The sequence below is a fragment of the Podarcis pityusensis genome (assembly GCF_964106645.2).
Source record: "Podarcis pityusensis genome assembly, chromosome: 5".
NCBI lineage: Eukaryota > Metazoa > Chordata > Lepidosauria > Squamata > Lacertidae > Podarcis > Podarcis pityusensis.
This window is the reverse complement of record NC_138032.1, coordinates 33,025,751-33,048,815: the sequence shown is the minus strand read 5'-3', so window position 1 is coordinate 33,048,815 and position 23,065 is coordinate 33,025,751. Positions and strand designations below refer to the sequence as shown.

The 23,065-nt window shown below is 40.8% G+C and overlaps 1 protein-coding gene across 1 annotated transcript in view; it reads left to right on the top strand.

Annotated features, from left to right (window-relative positions):
* Positions 1-1,396: 1,396 nt before the first annotated feature.
* CLSTN2 (calsyntenin 2) overlaps positions 1,397-23,065 on the top strand; it is a 331,857-nt gene continuing 310,188 nt past the window's right edge. Inside the window, exon 1 of the mRNA XM_081006884.1 lies at positions 1,397-1,557. Within this exon, the coding sequence (XP_080863010.1) occupies positions 1,494-1,557 (64 nt within the window). The 5' untranslated portion in view covers positions 1,397-1,493. The remainder of the gene's footprint in view (positions 1,558-23,065) is intronic.

Genomic DNA, 23,065 nt, shown 5'->3' with positions numbered 1-23,065 from the left:
AAAAACAACCACCCACAAAAAACCACAGGGTAGCGTAGCTAACTCCTCTCTCTCTCATGCTTTCTAGGTAACAGCAGAAAACCTTAAGAGTCAGCACAAGCAGCTGCCTCTGTCCACTTGTCCACTTTCCCTCTCTGGGCATTACATCACACAGGGTTACCTCCAGTCTGTCAGTATTTTGCAGGAGGGATTCAAGTGTATACTGGTAATTTAGGTTTGCACAATTTAAGTGATTAAACTGCTTTGTCACCCTATTGCAACAAACCCACTTTTTAAAAAAGACTTCTTGCGGCCAGGAAAGTGACACGGGAATGCAATGATAAGTGTGGGGTGAACAAATGGGTAACAGGAAATGCAAACACAGTGCAAGTAAATCAGGATAAATGTTTATTGTCCTATAGCATCCCTGCAACCATGGTCTAGCCTCTTGTGTAAGCTTTGGGCAAACAAATATGGATGGATACTCAGTAAAGAGGTTGCTTAGGGGCTGGTCATGGAAGAAGCAGTCACCTCAACTTCATCTGCCCACCTGTGCTCTCCTGCTGGGTGGCACAGCAGTGGAGAGTGAGCCCAGTGAAAACCCAATCCCTCACCAACATGCTCTTCAGAGAGAGCGGATGAGTGAGTCCCTGCCCCCTATTTCCTCTGCATAACTGGGCCCCATCCTTTCTATTGCTCTTTCGTAAGAAAGGGGACATATGAGCAGCAAGAGCCTAATTTCAGAGGGAGGGAGAGAGGAAGTAGGGAATCAAACGCAGTGGCAACCATTAATGCCGAGAAGGGTGCGAGATTGTGCAAGGAGCAGCCACTGGGATTTGTCTAGCTGAGCTGCAGCCTTCTCCTCCGAGAGAGAGCGCGAACTCAGGTGAGCAAGTGAGAGGATGAAGTGGCTGCTTCGTAGCCACCCTTCCGCGCTGCACCAATCCGAGACAGCAGGTGCGCAGCAGGAAGAGGTGGCTGCTCACACCTTCGCCCGGGGCAGCCAGCACCCGATCCTTCTGGCTGCAACATCCAGAGAAGGCAGAAGAGGTTAAAGCCCCCAACTCAGAGGCTATTACTGCGGAATGAAAGTGGCAGCCTTCTGCAAGCGTGCTTTTCTTCGCCGTAGTTTGCGCGCGCCGAACCTCCTTCCAGCCGCGTCTCTTCTCCCCGCCCCCCCGCGCGCCCCGCCCCTCCTCCTCATGAATATTCACGCATCTCCTCCCCGTGACGTTGCAGCAGTCCCGCGCTGAAAGCCGGAGAGCTGCTTTGGTCCTGGCAGTAAAGCCTGCGAATGACTGAGCAGTAGCCGTCATCCTCCTCTAGCAGACGCCGCGGCGCGCGCGCGGCTGCTCCAGCTTCTCCTCGCTTCCCTTTCCCTCCGCTGCCACAGCCCAGCGACGCGAGCGGTCTGAGGGAGCCTCCTCCGCCTCGACGAAGGGAGACGGCTGTGATAAAAGCCGAGGAGGAGGAGGAGAAGAAAGCGCGTCCTGCTCGACCGGCTTGCCGAGAGGATGAGGCAGTGCTGGGAGTGGGCGCTGCTCCTGTGCGGGGTCGCCAGTCTCCTCGCCGCCAAAGGTAAGTGAAGTTTCCCTCCCTCGCTCCCCGCCTCCTTCCCAGCGATGCCAGGCTGCGCGCAGGTGTGAGGGGCGCCGCCTCGTCGCCCGCGCTTCCTTCCCGGGGCGAGTCCGAGGGCGCCGGCGGCAGCGTTTGTTGTGTCTGGCGGGCTTGTTGCGCTTGGCGGCGCGCCGGAGGAGTTTCCTTCGCTTGGGCTGCGGGTGAGGGAAGCGGGGAAGCTTCGTTGGCTGCACCTGGAAACGGCAGGTGGAGACGGGGAAGCTTGCTCGCCGCGGAGAGAGAAGAGGGGGTGGGGTGGGAAACGGCGAGGCAGAGGGACTCCCTCACAGTTACGCATCCCTGAGGGAGAGAAGAGCCGCGGAAAGTTTGAGGCGTCGTGAAGCGAAGGGCGAGGGGAAGCTGCTGGAGTTGGGGGGCAGTTGGGCAGGCGTGCTGGCGCTGCCGCGATTGGGCCAGGAGCGAAGTCTCTGGGCAGGTGAAATGCCTCGAACGCATCGCTCTTCGCAGACGGGCGCTCTGACCCTGGCGGGGCTTAAACGGATTGCTTGGCTGAGCGGAAGGCAGCCAGTGGCTGCAAATGAGGAGGCGACACTGGGGCGGAATGTTTATTCGCCTGATGGAGCTCCAGCCTAGAAAGGAGTGTGTTTTGCGTGGACCTCTGGCCAAAGGGCTTATTTGAAGGGGGTATTCGAATCGGTAGGGAAGATCGGTTGTGTGTACAGTAGTACACACTGAAACTTGGTATTTCTGTTCTTGCATCAGCAAAGTTGAAGACAGCAAAACATTGACGTAGCCTGCCTAACACAGAAAATACTCGTTTTTCATTTTAGCTGGGGCAGCCCACTTGACCCTGGAGTTTCCATTCATTCCACTTTGCAATACTCCTCCCTGGTTCAGTATGAAACACATTTAAGACTTTTCACCCTTGCTATGGTGTTGCTTCAATGGAAAGCAATGTTGTCAGAGAGAAAGGAAAACTTGGCAGGGAAAATAATAATAGTCTCTGTAGCATTAAACTGCTTAGATAACCCCAGGTGGCTTTTGGTATTCCCTCTATGATGAAACATGTTATTCATAGATTTATTTTGATAGTATGCATTAGTAATTTCTGTTTTTAACCCAACGAGTTTTGCTGGTGACATCTGTGGTTCACCTTGGCTCTCAAAAAGTAAATGATTTCCCTTTCTCTGTCTTGCATTTCTGCTGTGAATCTTTCTCTAGGATGCCAACTGTTCAGTGTTAAACAGAAGTGGTGAGAACTTTACTAAGCACTGCTTTGAAAATGTCACTGTTTCTTAAAGACAGTAAATGCCATAGTTGTGATCTGAAAGTTTGTTCATTGCTGTTTGTGTTATGCTTAGGACAAAACATTAACATTAATTCACAGGAACTTGGAGGACTATACTCAGAGAACCAGCAGAAATATAGATTATTTGAGCACAAGGCACTGAGGTCATCAGCCCAGTTACTATAATCTTTGTCTTTTGCATGCAGTTTGATTGCAATATAGATTACAAGCAATGGACAGAAATAGAGCAGCTGGCAGTTGTCCCTCTATTTATCTCCTTTATAATAACCCCCATATGATTTCCTTCTGGCAAATGTGAGAGTTTTGTCTGTAGGTGTTTGAGGAGTGCTATTCTATAAAAACTGGTACATATGAATTCTGTCAAAGTTACGAATTCTACTTTACCACTGGGGGGCTGCAAAGTGCATTGTTAGACTTCTACAATTTTACATGATGTTTAGTGCTTGATATAAGAAGACTTTTTAATGACCATTATAGAGACATAAAAAGATGTCAACAAGATATTATACTTTCATTCTTGATGACGTATTTAAATATGGAGAATCGCTGCAGTTTCCACCAGTTACTTTCCCATTGTGATTTTGTTTTCATTTGTGTAAATATGTGTGAGAATTTCAAGTTTTGGTTTCTTTATAAAGAGCAGCTGTAGAACATCTAGATGAAAGGTACTATGATTGCAAAGAATGCTTGATATGTTTAATTGATTTCCCCCCTCCCAATATGATATGTTTGGGGTTTGCTTGGTAGCTTGAAGGAGGATGTTGCCTACTTTGAGGTTTTTGTACAGCTGATTTACTGTTTGGTTTACCTAGCAAGAGAGAGCTGCAAGTCAGTCCACCTCTTGTTATTTCCTGCTGAAAAACACAGAGGCTTCAGTGTCAAAGAAGACATAAGTAACTGAGCAACTCATGTGCTCACTACCTGTACTGGCTACTGAAGAGAACTATCAGACTCTTTGGTTTGTTCTGTGTATGAACAAACACATCTCTATCTGCTGTGGTTCTGGGATGGTACCAGCTGCTACAAAGGTGCTCTGCCCCACTGCCATTCTGAGAATATCCTCTTAGCACCTAGCCTGCTAAAGTTTTGCGCTTTGTGTGATTCTGTCAGGATGATGCAGGAAGCAAACAGTAGCATGAACTGGCTATTGTTCCCAATTGTAGTTTGACTTACCCTCTTCATCTGTAAAGTGTAAGGCCTCTGCATGTATGAAAATACATACTCTATACCTGAATCCTTTTGCTTGGAGACATCACAAGCATGTCTGCTTGCTCATTCTGTGGCCTTGGAAAGAGCAATAATACCTTTCCAAAAAACAACTCTGTGTCTACAAGTAAATTTTGGTATTCTGAATTTTATGACATGGATTATATTAATTTTAGTTCTTGTGAATCATGCTTTGAATCTTTGTTGTCTGGTGCCCTAGAACCTTTTGGGTGAAGGGCAGATCACAAATATCTAAAACTGTCCATAACAGCTGCAACCAAAAGGGAGCCAGTATAACTTTGTGATATATTCACATTTCGGTCTGTATAATCAGATACATTTATTACAAATATTTTATTTGTCACCACCAATGTACTTGGCACTTCTCTGAGTAATACGGACAAAAATACACCTCTCTCCTTCATCTATATATCAATAAACTAGAATATGTCTACAGGCATCTTGCTTCTTCCTTATGCCTTGCAATAAATCTGTATGCAGGGCACTTCACTGACATTAGAGTAAATTGTTCACAGTAGAGAAATGTTTTGCTGAAGATCACCAGTTACTGTGATAGATGTTGCTAGTTGTCGCCATTAGATGAGGCTAATAAAGTGGCGTTACCAAGACTTTTTGCCCTACTTTAATGTGATAAGTCATTTTGTTTGTAGATATTTAGCTTAACGCAGGCCTACTTGATCGCAGGATACTTCAAGAAGCCCCTATACTCCTACGATATAGGTTAGTGGGTGTTTTGGATATAATATCCTTAAAATAATAATGGAAATAAGAGCAAAGCTTGAGGAGCTTAAAGCTTATTGCCTGGTTCATGAATGAATGTCTGTTTAATCCAGGGAATGTCTCCTGGTTTACCATGTCATAGGAACCAGATCACTGATTGTCTGTATTAGGATATAGTCTAGTATTGAGAACATAGAAGAAGAGGAGGAGTTTGGATTTGATATCCCGCTTTATTACTACCCGAAGGAGTCTCAAAGCAGCTAACATTCTCCTTTCCCTTCCTCCCCCACAACAAACACTCTGCGAGGTGAGTGGGGCTGAGAGACTTCAGAGAAGCATGACTAGCCCAAGGTCACCCAGCAGCTGCATGCGGAGGAGAGGAGATGCGAACCCAGTTCCCCAGATTACGGGTCTATCGCTCTTAACCACTACACCACACTGGCTCTCAACATAGGAAGCTGTCTCATATCTAGTCAGCCCACCTGATTCATTTAGCTCAGTAATGTCTACAAACTGGCTGGCAGCCACTCTACAGAGTCACAGGTTCAAGGACCATCCCCAGTTCTAGCTGGAGATGCCAATGGTTGATCCTGGGAACTTAGGCATTCAAAGCAGATCCAACACCACTGAGCTGTGGCTCTTCAGTATTATTGGAAATACTTAAAGTTGCTACAGTGTTTGGATTTCTTGAAAGTTAAGTTGCTGTACATCATGGGCTTGCAGTCATTGGCTATTTTTATATAAGACATTCTTACAGCAGCTCTTTTTTGTATGGTAAATGTGTGACCTTGCACTATGAATCTTTTCCCTTGCTTTGTAAGCTATGCAAAAAGAAAACTCCTGGCGGGAGTTACTCAGCACTAGAGAACATCTGATATGAAGTGTCAGTCCCTAAGGCAGCTTACAATATTTTGTATCAGATACTGAAGAAAATACTTAGATTTGCTAAATCCTCATTTCAGTCTCTTTAAATTGCAACTTTGCCCTTGCCCTCTTTCTCAAAGTGCATAATTCAAGGTCTCTTGAACAGTAACCTCAATTTTGCCTTACTTGCTTCAAAGAGATCCCCTCTTACTTTTAAGAGGATTATATTAAGAAAATATATAATTTTAGCTAGCCCAGTCCAGGGGTAATAGGAAATAGCTACCCTTAATAGCAAATTGTCCTTAATGCTATTTAATAAGATATCTGTGAGAAAAATGGACAAAAAATTAGTAGCAAACTGATTGGAACTGCAACTTGTTTCTTCATCTGGTAAAATAATTGTCTAAACTGTGAAATATTAATACAGCCTAAGGTTATACAATTTTAAAGAAAGCAGTACCTTTTAAAATAATGAGGTTTGATGTAGATGAAAATCAACTATACGTATTTCTCCCCACCACCACACAGATAGATTATGATGTGTCTGTTTCTAACTACATTTTAAAATATATACCTAATCTTTCATGCAAAATGTTCCTGAAGCTACTTGGTCAGGCTGACATAGAATGCACACTGATGTCCTAAATACTGATCCCTTCTTGTGCTCATTAATGTATTTCTTGCTGAGCTTTTTTTTAATCTCAAAGGTAAATCTGACTCTCCCCAATGTTTAGAGAGCAATTTGGATCTATTGCCCAAGAGTAGATTTAGATAATATGTTGTAGGTGCGGGTTCTAAACTGGAGTAACAGGCACTCAAGATCAGTGGAAAAACCTCTTCAGTTGAACTATGGAAGATGGGAATGCTAACAGATCATCACCCTGGGACTGAATCTATTTCACCCGAACTACGATAGTGGTGGATCTTTGTGCCTAACAGAACTTGCAGTGAAATTTTCATTTAGTGCACCATGCACACCTATCCTATGGTAGCTTAGGTGTGATCCAACTTGTGCTTGTGGTGGAGCAGTGATGTAGCTCCAGCACAGTTCAGTTCAAACAAGCCATGTCAACTTGTGAATTGGTTCTTACTGGAATGATGGCTATGTGGAAATATGGGTATTATTAGAAATGTGAAAAGCAGGAATAACACAACAAATCATGGAGGATTCTAGAAGTATAAAAGGGATGGCTGAATCTGTAAGCACTAATAAATGTATACAGAATGTAGGATGAGAAATACCACTCTTGGGGAGAGATAATGGAGACTTTCTGATACTTAAAGAGTCTAGCAAGAGCAGCCTTTCCCGACTTGGTTCTCTCCTGATGTTGAAGTGCAACTGTTCAGGCTAGCCAGAGTGGTCAATAATCAGGGAAGACTATGAGTTCGGTCTGGAAGGCCGTACTTGGGGGAGGCTGTGCTAAAGGAATTAAACCAAATAATATTTGTGAACTGTTTTGTTCCTCTTGCTTTGTCTCCCTCTTTAAACAACAATAATGTTTATATCTTGCTTCTCCTCATGAGTAGCTATGATATTGTGTCATGGATGTTAGGGAAGTTTAAAAATAATCCAAATAGAAATACTACAAAATTCGTGTTTGTTTTTAAGAATTTGTTGTAGGGTGCCACAGTATGCTGTTGAACCTACAGCATAGTCTGCACATTGCAATGCTTTCAGATAGTGGATGAAATATAAATCACTCCATCTCAATTTTGTTATTATCACCTGTTACCTTGATACTTTTTAATCTTGGAGAAGCATTTGTATTAATATAAAACCAGAGCCATGAGCCAGCAGCATTCTGAGTTGATGGTCTTCTTTCTTCCTCCTGACAAGCCATACACTATGACTTGTGTAATCTTGTTTTCAGACACCATCTGTTGCAGTACTGGTATAATGTGAGTATTCAGTCTGCATTGGTTGGAAACTATGATCACATAGGGTTGGATCCAGACTTTCCTCTTGGCCAGTGGCAGTATTTCCTAAGAGGAGTTCAGCATCACCTCCCACAATGTCCCAGAGGTTTGTTGGGTGCTATATTGAGAAAGGGAATTGGCAAAATATCATTTCTGTCCTCCCAGCCAATGTGCTGTATGTGGGGCTTTCCTTGAAGACGACAACTCAGAATGTTGGAAGAAGTGCAGAAGGCAACTAGACTACTGACTGGTTTGGCTGGAAGAATTCGTATTACACTGCTTCTGAGAGAATTGCATTTTCTACCTATCCTAGTCCCAATTCAAGGTCTTGTCTTTGACATACAAAACCCTAAACAACTGGGATTGCAAATACTTGAAAGTGCCTTGTCCTCTTGAGTGACGTAAGAGTTAAGCTTGGCAGAGGGGGTTATTACCTTGTTGGCAATTCCATCACCCTCAGAAGTCTGTGGGGTGGTGATGTGTGAGAGGGCATTCTCTGCAGTAGCCCCCAGACTTTGTAACTTTTACTTTGTAGATGTGTGCCTAGTGCCAACTCTGCATGTATTTAGAAGGCATGCAAGTGCACCTTTCCCCTAAAGCTTGTGGGGATAGTTGATTGTTCATTCTGCTTTTAGTGATATTATATTGGTTGTGCTGTTGTTTACAATTTGATTATTTATGTTTGTTTGTTTAGTCGTTTAGTCGTGTCCGACTCTTCGTAACCCCATGGACCAGAGCACGCCAGGCACTTCTGTCTTCTACTGCCTCCCGCAGTTTGGTCAGACTCATGTTTGTAGCTTCGAGAACACCGTCCAACCATCTTGTCCTCTGTCGTCCCCTTCACCTTGTGCCCTCTATCTTTCCCAACATCAGGGTCTTTTCCAGGGAGTCTTCTCTTCTCATGAGGTGGCCAAAGTATTGATTATTTATGTACTGTGTTGTAATGTGCTGCACCCTAACACTTAAGGGAGAAGGCTGGTTAATTAATGCAATTAAATAAATAAATGGAAGGAGGCTTTGTATAGATCGCGCCCATTATCTTCTGCATTCTCACAGTAACAACGGCAATTCAAAAAGCAGTATGTGTGTGTATGAGCATGCACAGGATTCAGTTAGATCTGCCATGGAGCTGTATTTGTTCATCCATACTGCTTACTACATAGGAGAAACCTGATTATTTAGCAAGATTGCAGGCTCCTTCGAACAACTTTTTGGTTTTTGAGATAAGCTCTGGATTATTCTCCAAACATGCATTTAAACAGCAGTGTTATGGAAATTGCAGTCTTCTTTGCCTATTAAATTGCCATAATAATAATAATAATAATAATAATAATAATAAATAGCCACACTACTTTCTTTCCAGTTCTCATGTTGAGGTTTTTCCAATCACAGCTTAAGTGCAGGCTGCTTACCTTTGCCTCAATGAATCCATTAGTTCTAACAAAATTTTAAGTGAAAGTACAGCAGTTTAATTATGATTTTAATTACGTTTATGTTGTAGTATGTCTATAGTAGCATGATGAAAATGCAATGTGGGCGTATGCAGTGCCCTCAGAAATCTCAAACAGACATGGTTTTAGCAATAGATATTTCAGGAATTGTAGCTAAGATAAAGACTATAAAGTATGTCGGTAGCAGGCTGCATTGAAGACCTAAACCTGACTGCTAATAACAACCTGACAGTTTTATGAACATTGGTCATGTACTGATAAATGCACATTTGACAAATGATTTTAGGTGTATAAATAATGAAAAATAATACGTGCAGTTGCTCTTAGCAGGCACACGAATGATGCTTGTTCTAATTATAAATGTACTGGAAACAAGCTCTGGAAACTTGTTGGAAGAGATACCACTGTATGTTGTGTCAGCAGGACTGTACAATGTACTCTAGTTAAATGAAATGGTGACTTCAAAATACAGATAGGTAGAACAAGTTAAGATGGCTTGCAGAAAAGGTTGATTTACTGTCCCCAGCTAAGCTTTTCAAAAATACTGCCAAAGTTAAATATAGGGTAGAAGGCACTGATATTTATGAGGCAGCTGAATAGCAATCTTATTTAGAGTAAGGCTTTTAAAAAAAGACAAAGTTAACATATCCTAGCAACTGAAATTGAATAGTAACTTATCTACCATAGTTATTCATTCAAGAATAAATACATTGTAAAGGTATTTGTTAACTTCACCCAGTTCTTTCACAGCTAGCTAAAATGTAAAAGATTCTCTATACTGCTTTGACATACTCTGGGCTGTTTATAGCTGTCTGTATTGTCTAAATGGTCCATGGAAACTAGTGAAGGGAGGGCCGAATATGAAAGCTTTAGTAGAGAAAGGAATATGTGGGTCTATGCTTGAACTGTTCCTTTTTTAATTAAAAATTCAACATAATAAACACCAAAAGACAACAATGTAACTGAAATTCACATTACGGATAGGAATTATTCTGATGAACTAAATTCCTATCCGCAATGTACAATGAAACATGTGAATGACCTGGGCCCTGAATGTTTTAAGGAACATCTTGCTTTGTGTTTTTATGTGCAATGTATATATGCATTTAGATCCCACCTTTGTAGTGTGATACAGCACTAGAAAGTGGCTAACAACAATTAAAACCAGACATAAAATATAATAACATTCCATGAAATGCTGATACATGTACCCTCATGTCACAAAATTATAAAATAAAAAGGAATGCAAAGGAATATGCAAACTATTTTAAGTGAGGAAAAACGAACCATACAAAATGTGTATTTATGCTAGCATGTTGCCAAACAATCATGCATTCTCGATCAAAAGCTTATATTAGCTTAAAAAATTGAAATAAACCAGTACTCTGATATACCTTGAATATGACCTTGCTTACAATAGATGAATGAATGCCTGTGTTCATCTTGTTTTATCATTTGAAAAGGATGAATTGTGACCAGATGGTTAATATAATTTTAACAACATGGACTGCAGACCAGGAAAGGCTAAACCTATTTGGATGAATTCAAATCAGCAGGATTTGATGAAATTCACTCCAGGGTGCTAAATCTCCAAACAATTAGATATTTTATCTGGGAAGTCAGGGATAACAGATGAGATCCTAGATGGTTGTCGAGGAAAACATGGTGCTCCTTTGCTCAGAAACAGTAAACAGAAGCATCCCTGATTCTTTAACATGTTGTAGGCAAAACACGTATCATTTTCTAATGTTTTTACTGTTTAACTTTTGAATGGTGTATACTGCCTTGTTGCATTTTTATGGAAGTGCAGTTATAAATATTTAAATAAGTAAATAAATAAATGTGTGAGCGCTCAGAATGTCTAAACAGTAAACCAGCAAGGGCTGCTTCTTTTGAAAAGTTGGTTAAACAGAATTTACCCACTAGCCACAAATAACAAAGCAATACACAGCCAGCCAGTCATTTTCAAGAAGTTAGTACGCTCCTATTTGTAATGAACAGTTTAGGAGATCCAGTTTGGAGATGGTCATTTTAGGAATAAAGGGTAGAATCAAATCCATCCTCCTGTTCTGTGAAGTGCTGCTGCTCTAGGCTAAGAAGTCATATCTAGTAAGTAGAGAGAGAGAGAGAGTTCAACACAAGCATCTTTTTGAAGTTCCCACTAGCTATAGTTAGTTTATTTATATAACACATTTTCCACAAATACATAATGCTCAGAGCAGTTCACAGAAGGCAATTTAAGTTCACTAGAGTGAGTTCTAAGAGCAGGTACTGGGCAAATCCCCTGTTTAATGCAACAAGGAAGCAGTTTCAGATCCTGGCATTGTTGTTACTATGTATTAGATTTCTATCCTGCCCTTCCTCCTGAAACTCTTTCAACGTTTAAAAAACCCCCAAATATTTTCACAACTACTTTCAATGTTGCCTTAAACAATATATTTCAACCACCAAATGCCTGGGTGAACAGCAATTTTTCTAAATTCTTCTTCTTCATTAATAATGGGGGAGAATTTGCCTCTCACCAGAGAGGACATTCTGTAAGTGAGCATCACAATGCCTGGTATGGGGTCAGTGCCAGCTGGACACCTCCAACAACAGGACCTCACCTGCCAGTAGCAAAACTTGAAATGGTTGATGTTGGGGTGGGGACAGTCACTACTTTAGGTACCTGGACCCAAAGTCATTTACAGCTTTGCATGTTAGTACTAATGCATTTAGTTCACTGGCAGCAAGTTGCAGCACTTCCAAGACTAGTGATTCGTTGGGCTGCCTACTCTCTAGCCTGACAGCTGCTTCCTGACCATCTTTACAGTAGGTTAGTAGACCAGGCTATCCTGGTCCAGAAGTAGTTTTGGCTGACCAAGCAGCCTAAGCCAGGCATAAGTGCTCAGAGGCCACTTGGGACTCCAGTGGCACAATGAGGACTCCCAGCTATGAACTTGGGCTGCAGTCGCTTCCAGAACAGGTCATCTAAATAATTCCCAAACATGGAAAGCACTACCCACAGCACCTCTGTTATAAGGATTCGGTTTATTGGTCCTCATCTAGTCCATTGCTGCCTCCAGTCACTTATCCAACACCTTCATAGCTGCTTCTGATTCAACTGGAATTTAGTTAATCATGTCCCCCCCCCCCCCCGTCACACCTTGTGGGCATTGGAGATATCCCAAAATGCAGAACTCTTTAGTCCCATTGACATAAATGGGCCTTAAGTTAATAATTACTAACTTTTCCATTTATTTTGTTGGGAATAACTAAAGCATAACTAGCTTTGTCTGAATCCAAACCATTCAACTGATTTTTTTTAGTTGTTTCTTTTTTTGCATATAACGTATACAGTATTGAAACTAGCATATGCTGCAGTTTCTGGAATCCTGTGAAAACATGTATGAAAACACAAAGGTAAGGAGTGAGTATAGGAACAGTGGGGAAGGAACCAGACAACTAGTTAAACTGAGAATCTATGCAATGATTGTGCCACGGGACAGTGGGAACACAGTAGGTAAGAGCCTTGCCATATCAGAGACTATTCGATTGGAGCTGTTCCATGTTGTAAACTTCCTACTGAGTCTTGGCCAGATCACTTCAATACCTATTTGCAGACATAATCATGTTTGATTCATGTTGTGTAATCAAATAATTGAGATAGTTTGTACACATCACTATAGATTCTACTATATCCTCAAATATGTGGACTTTTTACAGTTACCTTTTCAATAATTCACCTCTATAAATCCCAATATTCTTTTAAAACTCCTGGCACAACATCTGATGTACATTTCAGGTTTACTGAAAGCAGTATACTTACGCATGCCAACTCTATATTTGGATTTTGACCCCAAAGTTAAAAACCTTTGAGAGAAAAAGTAGGGGCTAGTAAACATCATATATTTGTGCATGCTACAGCTTGGTGGATCCTAGTCTTTTACTTGATCTGCTGCTCAGAGCAGATGAGTTATCAAGGAAAAGCAACAGGTTTGTAGTCATCTGTTCTCTTCCACCAGGATGTCAAGGGCAATAAAGCTCATCTATCAAGGCAACCAAGGGCGATTCAGTCCTGAATCCAGATTGGAATGTGCCCAGATCTCTTCCAAGTGTGATTATAGCTGAACAGCATCTTCCCTAAAAAGGGAATATTATGTCCAGAGTGATTTTTTGATTTTTTTTTTTTAGGAGTGATCATACTAGCCCTGTAGCTTGTGCCACTCCTTCCCAAAGAGTTAGTCACACAGTCTGGTTACACAAGCACCCAGTCAACTGCTGCTAGCTCACTCAAATCAGACACGATGTATAAGGGTCAATGGAGGATGTAGTTTACTGAATGGCCACAAGCACCCTGCCTGCATCACTAGGCCTTAGAAGCTGAAATTGATCTCATAATACTAGACCAGATAATGTACAACTCATTCAGACCTGCCACAGTAATGGCACCCAAGTTTCTATTGAGATGAGCAGCTTAAAGTTTCTTTCAGAATTGTCACAGCAGCCTTCTAAGGACACAGCATCCTGTTAACCAGGCTAGATATTAACAAGCCTTATACCACCCCAAATAGCTTTTCTGGATGTATACTTTAAGATGAAAGTAGCTCTATTTTATTTACAGTGGTACCTTGGGTTACATATGCTTCAGGTTACATACGCTTCAGGTTACAGACTCCGCTAACCCAGAAATATTACCTCGGGTTAAGAACTTTGCTTCAGGATGAGAACAGAAATCATGCTCTGGTGGCGTGGCGGCAGCAGGAGGCCCCATTAGCTAAAGTGGTGCTTCAGGTTAAGAACGGACCTCCGGAAGGAATTTAAGTACTTAACTCGAGGTAAAGGTAAAGGGACCCCTGACCATAGGTCCAGTCGTGACCGACTCTGGGGTTGCAGCGCTCATATCGCTTTTTTGGCCGAGGGAGCCAGCGTACAGCTTCTGGGTCATGTGGCCAGCATGACTAAGGCGCTTCTGGTGAACCAGAGCAGCGCACAGAAACACTGTTTACCTTCTCGCCAGAGTGGTACCTATTTTATCTACTTGCACTTTGACGTGCTTTCAAACTGCTAGGTTGGCAGGAGCAGGGACCGAGCAACGGGAGCTCACCCCGTCGCAGGGATTCGAACTGCCGACCTTCTGATCAGCAAGTCCTAGGCTCTGTGGTTTAACCCACAGCGCCACCCTCGTCCCTTCGTAACCTGAGGTACCACTGTACAATAAAACCTTAACATAAGCATTCTGTATACAAACCATCACACCAGAAGAAAAGACAGATAGAAAGTGAAACTCAGGCTCCTTCTGGCCTGTTCTTATAGTCAGCATGACCTTGACAGGAAGAGATAACAGAACCAGTTTGAACCAGCTGTTCAGCTTCTCTGAAGGAATAACCAAAACTTCAGGAACCTTCTGCTTGTTTCTAGGCAGAATAGAATCTTGCTTGTCAGCTGGAAACTTCCAGCTTGTATCACACAGAGAAGCTTCCAGAACCTTCTTGAATTGATTGGAATAGAAGAAAACTCTACAAATTAGATCAATACTTTCTGTATAAAAAAAAATGCATACCTAACATTGTAGAACATTTTTTTTGTCTGCACATTTGTTCATGTACTCAAAAAGAATTTGGCAATGCCTTCCTTTTTCAGAAGCCATGTTGACTTTCCTCAGCTTAGGTTTTGTTTGCTCTTGTTCTCTTTCCATGTTTGTGCCCAGCAATTCTTTCACTTCATTAAAACAGACTATATTTTCCTAGCAATATTTCTGGACAAGCAGATTATTTCTGCTGAGATGGACTTCGTGCTTCCTGCTGCAAAGCAAAAACATACACAGCAGGTCATGCTCAGCAGCTAATCTTATTCCTTTAACTCTTATGTATGGTTTGCATAATGTTTAAGTTCTATAGCTCATATGAAAGATTCATTGGGTACAATTCAGTTTCTAAAGTGCTTTGGGGAAGCAAAAAATATGAAAAATAATTGAAAATGAGTTAAGATACGGATTTCTTAAAACTAGTGTCCTCCCTACAGTTAATTAAGTTGTCTTTGTTTTTAAGATTTAACATAAGATAGTTATACACAATCCTTTTCTTCTAGAAAAATAGGTGTTGGTACTCACCATGAAGTTGTTACACTATGTGTCACACTTTTTAACAACAACAAAAAGAGGTGCTGGTACTGCATATCATTGAGTACCCCCTGAAAAAAGCACTGGTTATACACCTGGTAGACTTCCTTCCTTCTTTCCTTCCTTCCTTCCTTCCTTCCTTCCTTCCTTCCTTCCTTCCTTCCTTCTCTTTCACTATTCTCTCTTGTGATCTCATTTATAGAAAGCAGAATCCTGCCCAATCCTGTGAAGTAGAATCCCCGCAATAGCTATTTGTAAATTTCACTTACTTTTCAGCAGTGTGGTATAATTGGTTGGCCCAGTGTGGAGAGTGCTGGTGTTCTTGCACATAGATGTAAAGCTAAATCATAGTTTGCTTGGTTTAACTCTAGGTTATATTTGTATGTCTGAACCTGGCTAGGCTCACTAGCCAAAGTTTGTTTGATGTCAACGAACCAGAATCTGAAACCATGGTTTTGTTTGTGAATTGCAGTTTGTGCTACATGTGCTTTGTCACTATGTTCAAGTTTGGTAGTCTCGTTTAATCCTAGTTCTCTATGTCACCCTGCCCTTGTTTCCTACTGGGCTACAAAGACATGAGAAAATATATCAAATGAAACTGTTCATGTGACTATTGTTGGTGTTTTCACAGACCTCTTCCTCACTTTGTCTGGCAACATACTCCTTTCCTCACCTACCTCTTCACTAAAAAGTCATTCTCCAGTTTGGCTGCTTAGCAGTGCAGCAAGCCATGCAAATAATGTTTTTCATAAGTATCATGGTATTTTTTTTTAACCAATTACCTAACAATGGATAAATGTTAAAATCACACTTCTGCTCTTATCAAGCTATACCAACTGTTCAACAGATGCAGTTGTACTTAAAAGCCTCCACAAATATTGCCGCCACATCCACCACCTCACTCACTCCCCGCTAAGCTCTGTTTCTGCAGCAGTCTATTCACACAAACACATTTTTAAAAAAATTTTTAATTGAGGACACAAATTTGTGTTCAGAATCCTGTGGCTCTTGGAAATAAGAATCTGGATTTGCGCTGCTCTTGGTATAATTTTACTTTAGAGTTCCTGCTTTGCATACAGTTACGTGCAGACCAATGTTCTTCCTTGCAGAATTCCCTTGTCCTGCTTGCCCACGGAACGTCCTGGAGTGGATTAGTCTGTACTTGACCCATGGCTTTCTGAAATTCTGATGTGGATGAAGAAATGGGTCTGCTATAAATACTATGCCAAGTTATTGATAGTAGCTGTTTTTCCCTGTGTTTAGCAGTAAAGTTTTAGTATGGAAAAATACCTGTGGAAAAAGTGGCTAATGCAGGAAGAACTCTTATTCAGGAGGGCTAGAAGGAAATGATTAACAGAGAGGGCTAAGGAAAGGCAAAATATTTCTGTGATCTGAAGAGGAAACAAAAAACCTCAAAGAGGACTAATGGAAGGAGGGAGAGATGCTTTAAGACTGAATTTATCTCAGCAGTGTTTTGAGAGCATTCAACGATCTGCTACTGCCCTTGTGTTTCTTCATACCTACATATGAACTTCTAACTTACACGTTTGTTCATGGAGCAGTTTACAGATGACTGCACACAGCACATGCAACTATTACATGGTTTATCTTTGGGAAATTTAGCAATGCCCATTAACTGCAAATACTATCTTTGTGCTTGGGGAATTAGCAGTAATCACAGTTCATTATAATTATAATGTTTGCACAAAATGGCTGACAAGGAATAAAAGAACAATGCAACTTGAAATGCTGCTACAGAAATCAGAGGAAATTGTAAGTGACTACCTATCCCACATTGCCTAGAAACCATGGAGATACAGAGAGTTCTGGGACAGGTGTTAAGTCCATCAGAACCAAAAGGAGATTAAGACTGCATACACACTATTGTGTGCAGTTTGGACCAAGATTTAAAGCACTCTACCAAAGAATCCTGGGAACTATAGTTTAAGAGTGCTAGAAATTGTAACTCTGTGACGGGTAAACTGCAGTTCCTAGGATTCTTTGGTGGAGGGTGTTAGATTCCTGAAATGTATGGTCTGTATGCAGCCTAAATAAACCAGGAGTGGGAAAAGTTCACCTAGAAATAGTTTTGTGCTCAGGACTTCCAAGAGGTAGAGGTAAGTAAAACTAATGCAATACAAAAAGGTAGGGAGAAGTGGTTACCTGTCCTGATTGTAGGGTGAACGCAGAGAAGCAAAAAGCACTTCTCACTGTAATGTGCTAGTACCCAGTCACGGCTAGATTTAGATGCTTGGCAGGATCCCATTTCCTTCCATCTTTTCTTCTCCCTATCCAAATTAGTGGTCCTGAAGGAGTGGCTGACAAACTGACCCCAGACTCAGACCATTTTCTTTGGGCTATTTTGGAACCCTCCTCATAGTATAGTGATACCTTGGTTTACAACCATAATCCATTCCGGAGGTCTGGTTGTAAACCAAAACAGGTTGTAACCCAAGGCACGCTTTCGCCAATGGGGCCTCAAAGAAAAGAAAGAAATGGTTGTAATCCAAAAAAAGAGAAGAAAAGAAAAGGTTGTAATCCAAAAAAGGGACACACACTTCTGGGTTTGACATAGTTGTAATCCAAAACGGTTGCAAACCAAGGTACCACTGTGTTCAAAAATTCCATTGGACATTGGCTTGTGCCTTCCTATGACATGTCCTGGCTATTCCAAAGACTATAGCAAAAAGAGATCAGAGGCAAGGGAATGGGGCTGAGAGGCAAGGGAGAGATACTGGCTAATGCTAAAGAAAAAGTAAAGTCTGATGGGCTTCTCAGCAGTGGGTCACCATTGAATGCTTGCTCTGATGTGATGTGTCTGTCTGCCCCATTACTGACTTACAATGTAAGCCATCCCTGTTTACCCAGGCATTTAATGGCTGAAAGATACTGGTAATGGGAATCTTGAAATTAGTAATTGTGAGCTTTATGATTGATTTAGGTGTTTCTAGATGGTTTTCAGTTGTTTAAAACATATTTTTATTTTATTTTAAATTGTATTGTAATATTTTGATGTTTGTCACCCTTGGTGCCTTTTGAATGAAGGGCAGGACAGAAAGATAATTATTTATTCATTCAATTAATGATTATGATGACATGTTTTTCATTATGGTAATGATTTTCATACAACTATATATAGAAGCAGAGTATATCTCTGTGGCACTGAATGTTTTTATCATGTCTGATATACCATATTTATTTACAGTTGCTCAACTTTTCATAAAGCTAGACCTGAGGAATTGGGTTTAGACTTACTTGCAGTATTGGCTTGTCTGACTGGATCATTAAGGCTGCTGCTTAATTACAGTATCAGTTGCATGAATCTGGATGTGAAGCTTAGTGTAGTCTTTCAGGATGATGGATGGGAATTGATCCAGTCTTGACAACTTGGTGAGATAATGAGACTTTAGTGACATTCAATATTAACTGATTGCTTAATCAACAAAGCTTTGCATATGAGTGACTTTTTTAAAGGCAGGTGCTGAGAAATCATGTTAATCATAGCAGGAATGCTTACATCAAATGCAGGCAGAAATATATTGAGGGGTTTTTTGGGGGGGGGACAGTTTTAATTGATTCTTGGCTTTCAAAGTTTTTGCTCAAGATTTTGCCATGCAACTAATTACTTGGGGCAAAGTTTCATCCCTGTTCTGCTCATCTGGCACCTTTTACTTTCTACAACTGTGACCCTATTGTTGGGATGAGAAGTGAATGGTGAATTTTGCATGTGCAGTGAAGCTTCTGCTATTTCAATTCATACACCCCTTGCTCTAAATAGCAGTTCACTGTGCTGCTTTACAGACTTGTGAAATTTTGGGGAATTCTAAATGGCACTTAGAATCATAGAACTTTAAGTCGGAAGGGACACCAAAAGTAACCTAGTCCAACCCCCCTGCAATGCCGGAATATCAACTAGATCATACATCACAGGTGGCTTGCATCCAACCTCTGCTCAAAAACCTCAGAGGAAAGAGAGTCCACCACATCTCATGGGAGTCTGTTCAGCTGTCACAATTATTTAGTCGAAATCTCCTTTTTTGTAGCTTGAATTCATTGGTTCTGGTCCTAGCTTCCGGAGCAGTGGAAAACAGGCTTGCTCCATCCTCCATATGACAGCCCTTTAGTTATCTGAAAATGGCTATCATATCTCCTTGCAATCTTCTCTTTACTAGGCTAAACATACCCAACTTGCATCTTGCAACCTTAAGTAAACTTGAAACAGCCAGGAAGCTTTAACCAATGCATCAGCAGCTGTAATTTGTAAGAGCTAGGCATTTCTTATGGACGTAATTGATGTAGTAGAAGGGAAGTGCAGTATAATTCTGATTTTAAATTAGATTCTGTATCAGACTCTAGTAAATTAATGTAATCTGTTATGATTTATGCTGCATTATTGTTTCAAACAGGTATCCACTGGATTCCTTCAGTTTATTCAACACAGCCCAAGGATGAAGCTACTGTTTCTCTGATGCTAAAGCAATATCATGGATAAACAGCTACTTTGCTCTGCCCCAGAGTTTTTAGGTCAGTGGAGTGAAGCAGCCAAGCCAAGGTTTAGCATGTCATGTGAACTTAGGATCATGGTTAAGGCTTCTCCTCTTCAAAGAAAATTTGTAGCCAAAGATTGTCCTATGGTTAAAGGTCATGCTTGAGGAGAGACCAGGTTCATAAGATATGCTAATCCAAACCTTAGGTTAACTGCTGTCCTGCTCTAAAAAGCTGAGGACCAAAGTAGGTACCAGCTCTCCACTGGAAGCCATCATTTTCATGTGGTTATGGTAATCCATATTATGGCTTGCCCAGGCAGGCAGACTATGTGACCCATGAGAGCAACAAATTACCCCTTTCGGTAATTTAATTTATCAAGGTTAAGTGCAAGCTTGTGTTGTGTGTGTTTTATACATATAGGGAGCGGGTGGCACTGTGGTCTAAACCACTGAGCCTCTTGGGCTTGCTGATTAGAAGGTTGGTGCTCCCGTTGCTTTGTCCCAGCTTTCTGCCAACCTAGCAGTTCAAAAGAACACCAGTGCAAGTAGATAACTAGGTACCACTGCAGCAGGAAGGTAAACAGTGTTTCTGTGCACTCTGGCTTCCATCATGGTGTTCTGGTGTCTTCTAGGTTGGCAGAAGCTGGGACAGAGCAACAGGAGCTCACCCCATTGTGCGGATTCGAACCGCTGACCTTCCGATCGGCAAGAGTGCAACTTTGCTCATGGTAACTCCACTTGGAGAGGCAATTTTTGCCAACCCTTCCTTCCCCTGGTGTCTCTGCAAAAGCTATTGTTTAGGAATAGAAAATCCTCTGGAACAGTAGGGGATATGGCATTGGGGCTGCACTGAAACACCTCTGCATTTCCCCAGCAAAACCCTCTGCTGGATCTGAGTCTTTCTCTGAATACAAGGTTCTTAAAAGATAGGAAATACTCCATACAACTAATATCATAATGTTTATTGTGGTATTTAATATCTAAGATGATACCTTAAAATTTAAATAATAGCTTTGATGTTTCCTTAGGCACATTTTAGATCCTTTTCTAAATGACTTCTATATTTCCCCCTGCATGTCCCCCTCCCCTTTACTCCCAGTACTTATTATTTCTGAGTAATGAAAGATTTAACAGAGGTGAAAAGATTAATGTCCCTGTAAGGAATTTTATTAGCAGTCATATGATGGCAAAATGTCCTCTTCATAATGTTATCCCTGTCTAAAGAGTTGAGTTAATGTTGAGTGTCCACTCATTAGGTTTTATAAAAAAAAAAGTTATAAAGTCATATTAAATGGAATCTGAGATTTCTGTGAAGCTGCTGCGAAACAGAATAGCTGTTCTTGTCCTTCAAAAGTCATTTAACCCCATTATTCATACTATATTTTTTTGCTTCATTGATTTCACCAACATATGTGAATTTTTAACCAGCTGCAACAGGACTGTTTTTGTTATGTACTGAGTTGAATAGGATCCAAACTGCAGCAGTCTGATTGGTCCTAGAACAATAGGATCCAAATTGCAGCAGTCTGATTGGTCCTAGAACAATAGGATTCAGAATGCAGCAGTCTGATTGGTCCTAGAACAATGCAGCAGTATGATTGGTTGGCAGGAACCACCCAATCATGCTCCAGATATAAGTGAATCCACAACCTGATTGGCTTACAGTAGAATTCCAGAATTAGCCAATCATGTGCAGCCCATTGTGTAAATAATGTATATAAAGCAGATACTTAGAGGGGACTTTCATTCATTCCTCCTCACCACTATGAGCTGAATAAAGAGCATGAAATCACTTTGCGACTCTGAGTATATTTCAGTTTTAATTTTTTTTTTTTTTAATTATCAATTGTAAAGCAGGAAGAGAGATTTACAAAGCAGATCATCCGGCATTAATGGATGTTCAAATTACCTAGCCCAATGTCAACCATTATGTCAGCCATTTAATCCCATTCTACACACACAAACACACACACACACACACACACACACACACACACACATTAAACTACAGAAAATGGAATACAGCATGCCAATAGCAGGAGCAAACAATGTGTCCATTAACTGAGAGGCATCCCTAGTATTGATTACTAATACTGTACTAGAGTACATTTTATTTTCAGTAGCATCTCCCAAATACTATCTACAAGATGAATGATGAAAATAAGCCACACTGATCACAGTGGAGACTTACAAGAAGAAATTGCACTGTAAAGCAGAGTTTGAGGGTTGTGGGAACTGGGGAATAATACTATTACTTCTCTTGGATGAGAGGAAATAAGCAAGGATTTAGAATGCATTCTAGGTTTTTAATATAGAGCTATCATGAGGTTTGCTCTTGGATTAGGTGCCTAGAAATACATGAAGCAAACTTCTTGAATTCAATTAGGTATTGCATGATGATTCCTTTTCAATAGTATATGAAGTATTTAGGTCTTCAAATTTCAGTACTATTTCGCTTTTATTCAAACAGTTCTGAAGATGGGGAGTTCAGACACAAATACCTGTTTATTATGGTATTGAGATAGTGATACTCAGTTGTATTCCGTATAGGGAAATGTCTGAATATATATATATACACATAGTTTATATCAAGCATCCTGGAAGTTTTACCACTTGGCATCCTTTTCAAAAACACTTTAACTGCATTTAATAGCTCATTTAAATGTTCAAGGAAGGTATGGACTAAGTGCTATTACTTTGGGTTTTTCCTATAGCTTAATGGAACACCAGACATTAATGAAATGTTAATGACTCTTCCTGCCAGTTCAGTTTTCTGGTTCTATCTAATTAGAATTAAATGCTTTGGGAGGTTAGGCAGACTAAATAAAAGAACAAAGAGTCCATTCTCCCAAACTATGCTCTTGCATTTGCCAAATCAATTTTAATTAGCATCATAAAGATGTCCAGGTTGTTCTTTGAAGTACAGTTTTGATTTTTCTTCCTTTCAGTAGAGTAAGATGTTATGCTGCATTTTTCTTTTGTAATGAAGCATCTCTTGGTTGATTAGTTTTAAATACAAACCCTCCCTTCCAGAAAACAACACCCTTTCTCTGTGGAAATCAGTTTCTGTTCAGTACATCTTTTTGATAAACAATTAGATTTTAATTTATTCTAAGGCCTTAGAATCATTTTTAATAAAAGAAGTCTCTGTGTATAGTTTTGTTCATTTTGGAACAGTGGCTGTGAGTTTTCACCATCAAGTTATGCATTGTCCTTCTGTTATCAACTTTAGTGCTCAGCTTTATATTTTTTTTTGTATTCTGAATAATTTTTTACTTGACACACATTCATTTTTTTCTTCAAACCTCACACTTTCTCCTTCCTTCCTTCCCTCCCCCAACCCTCAGCTGCTAGAAGGTATTAATTATTTAAGTCTTTCTTTATAGGAACAAACTCTCACCTTTTTTTTTCCTTTTTAGCTTTTCTACTCTTT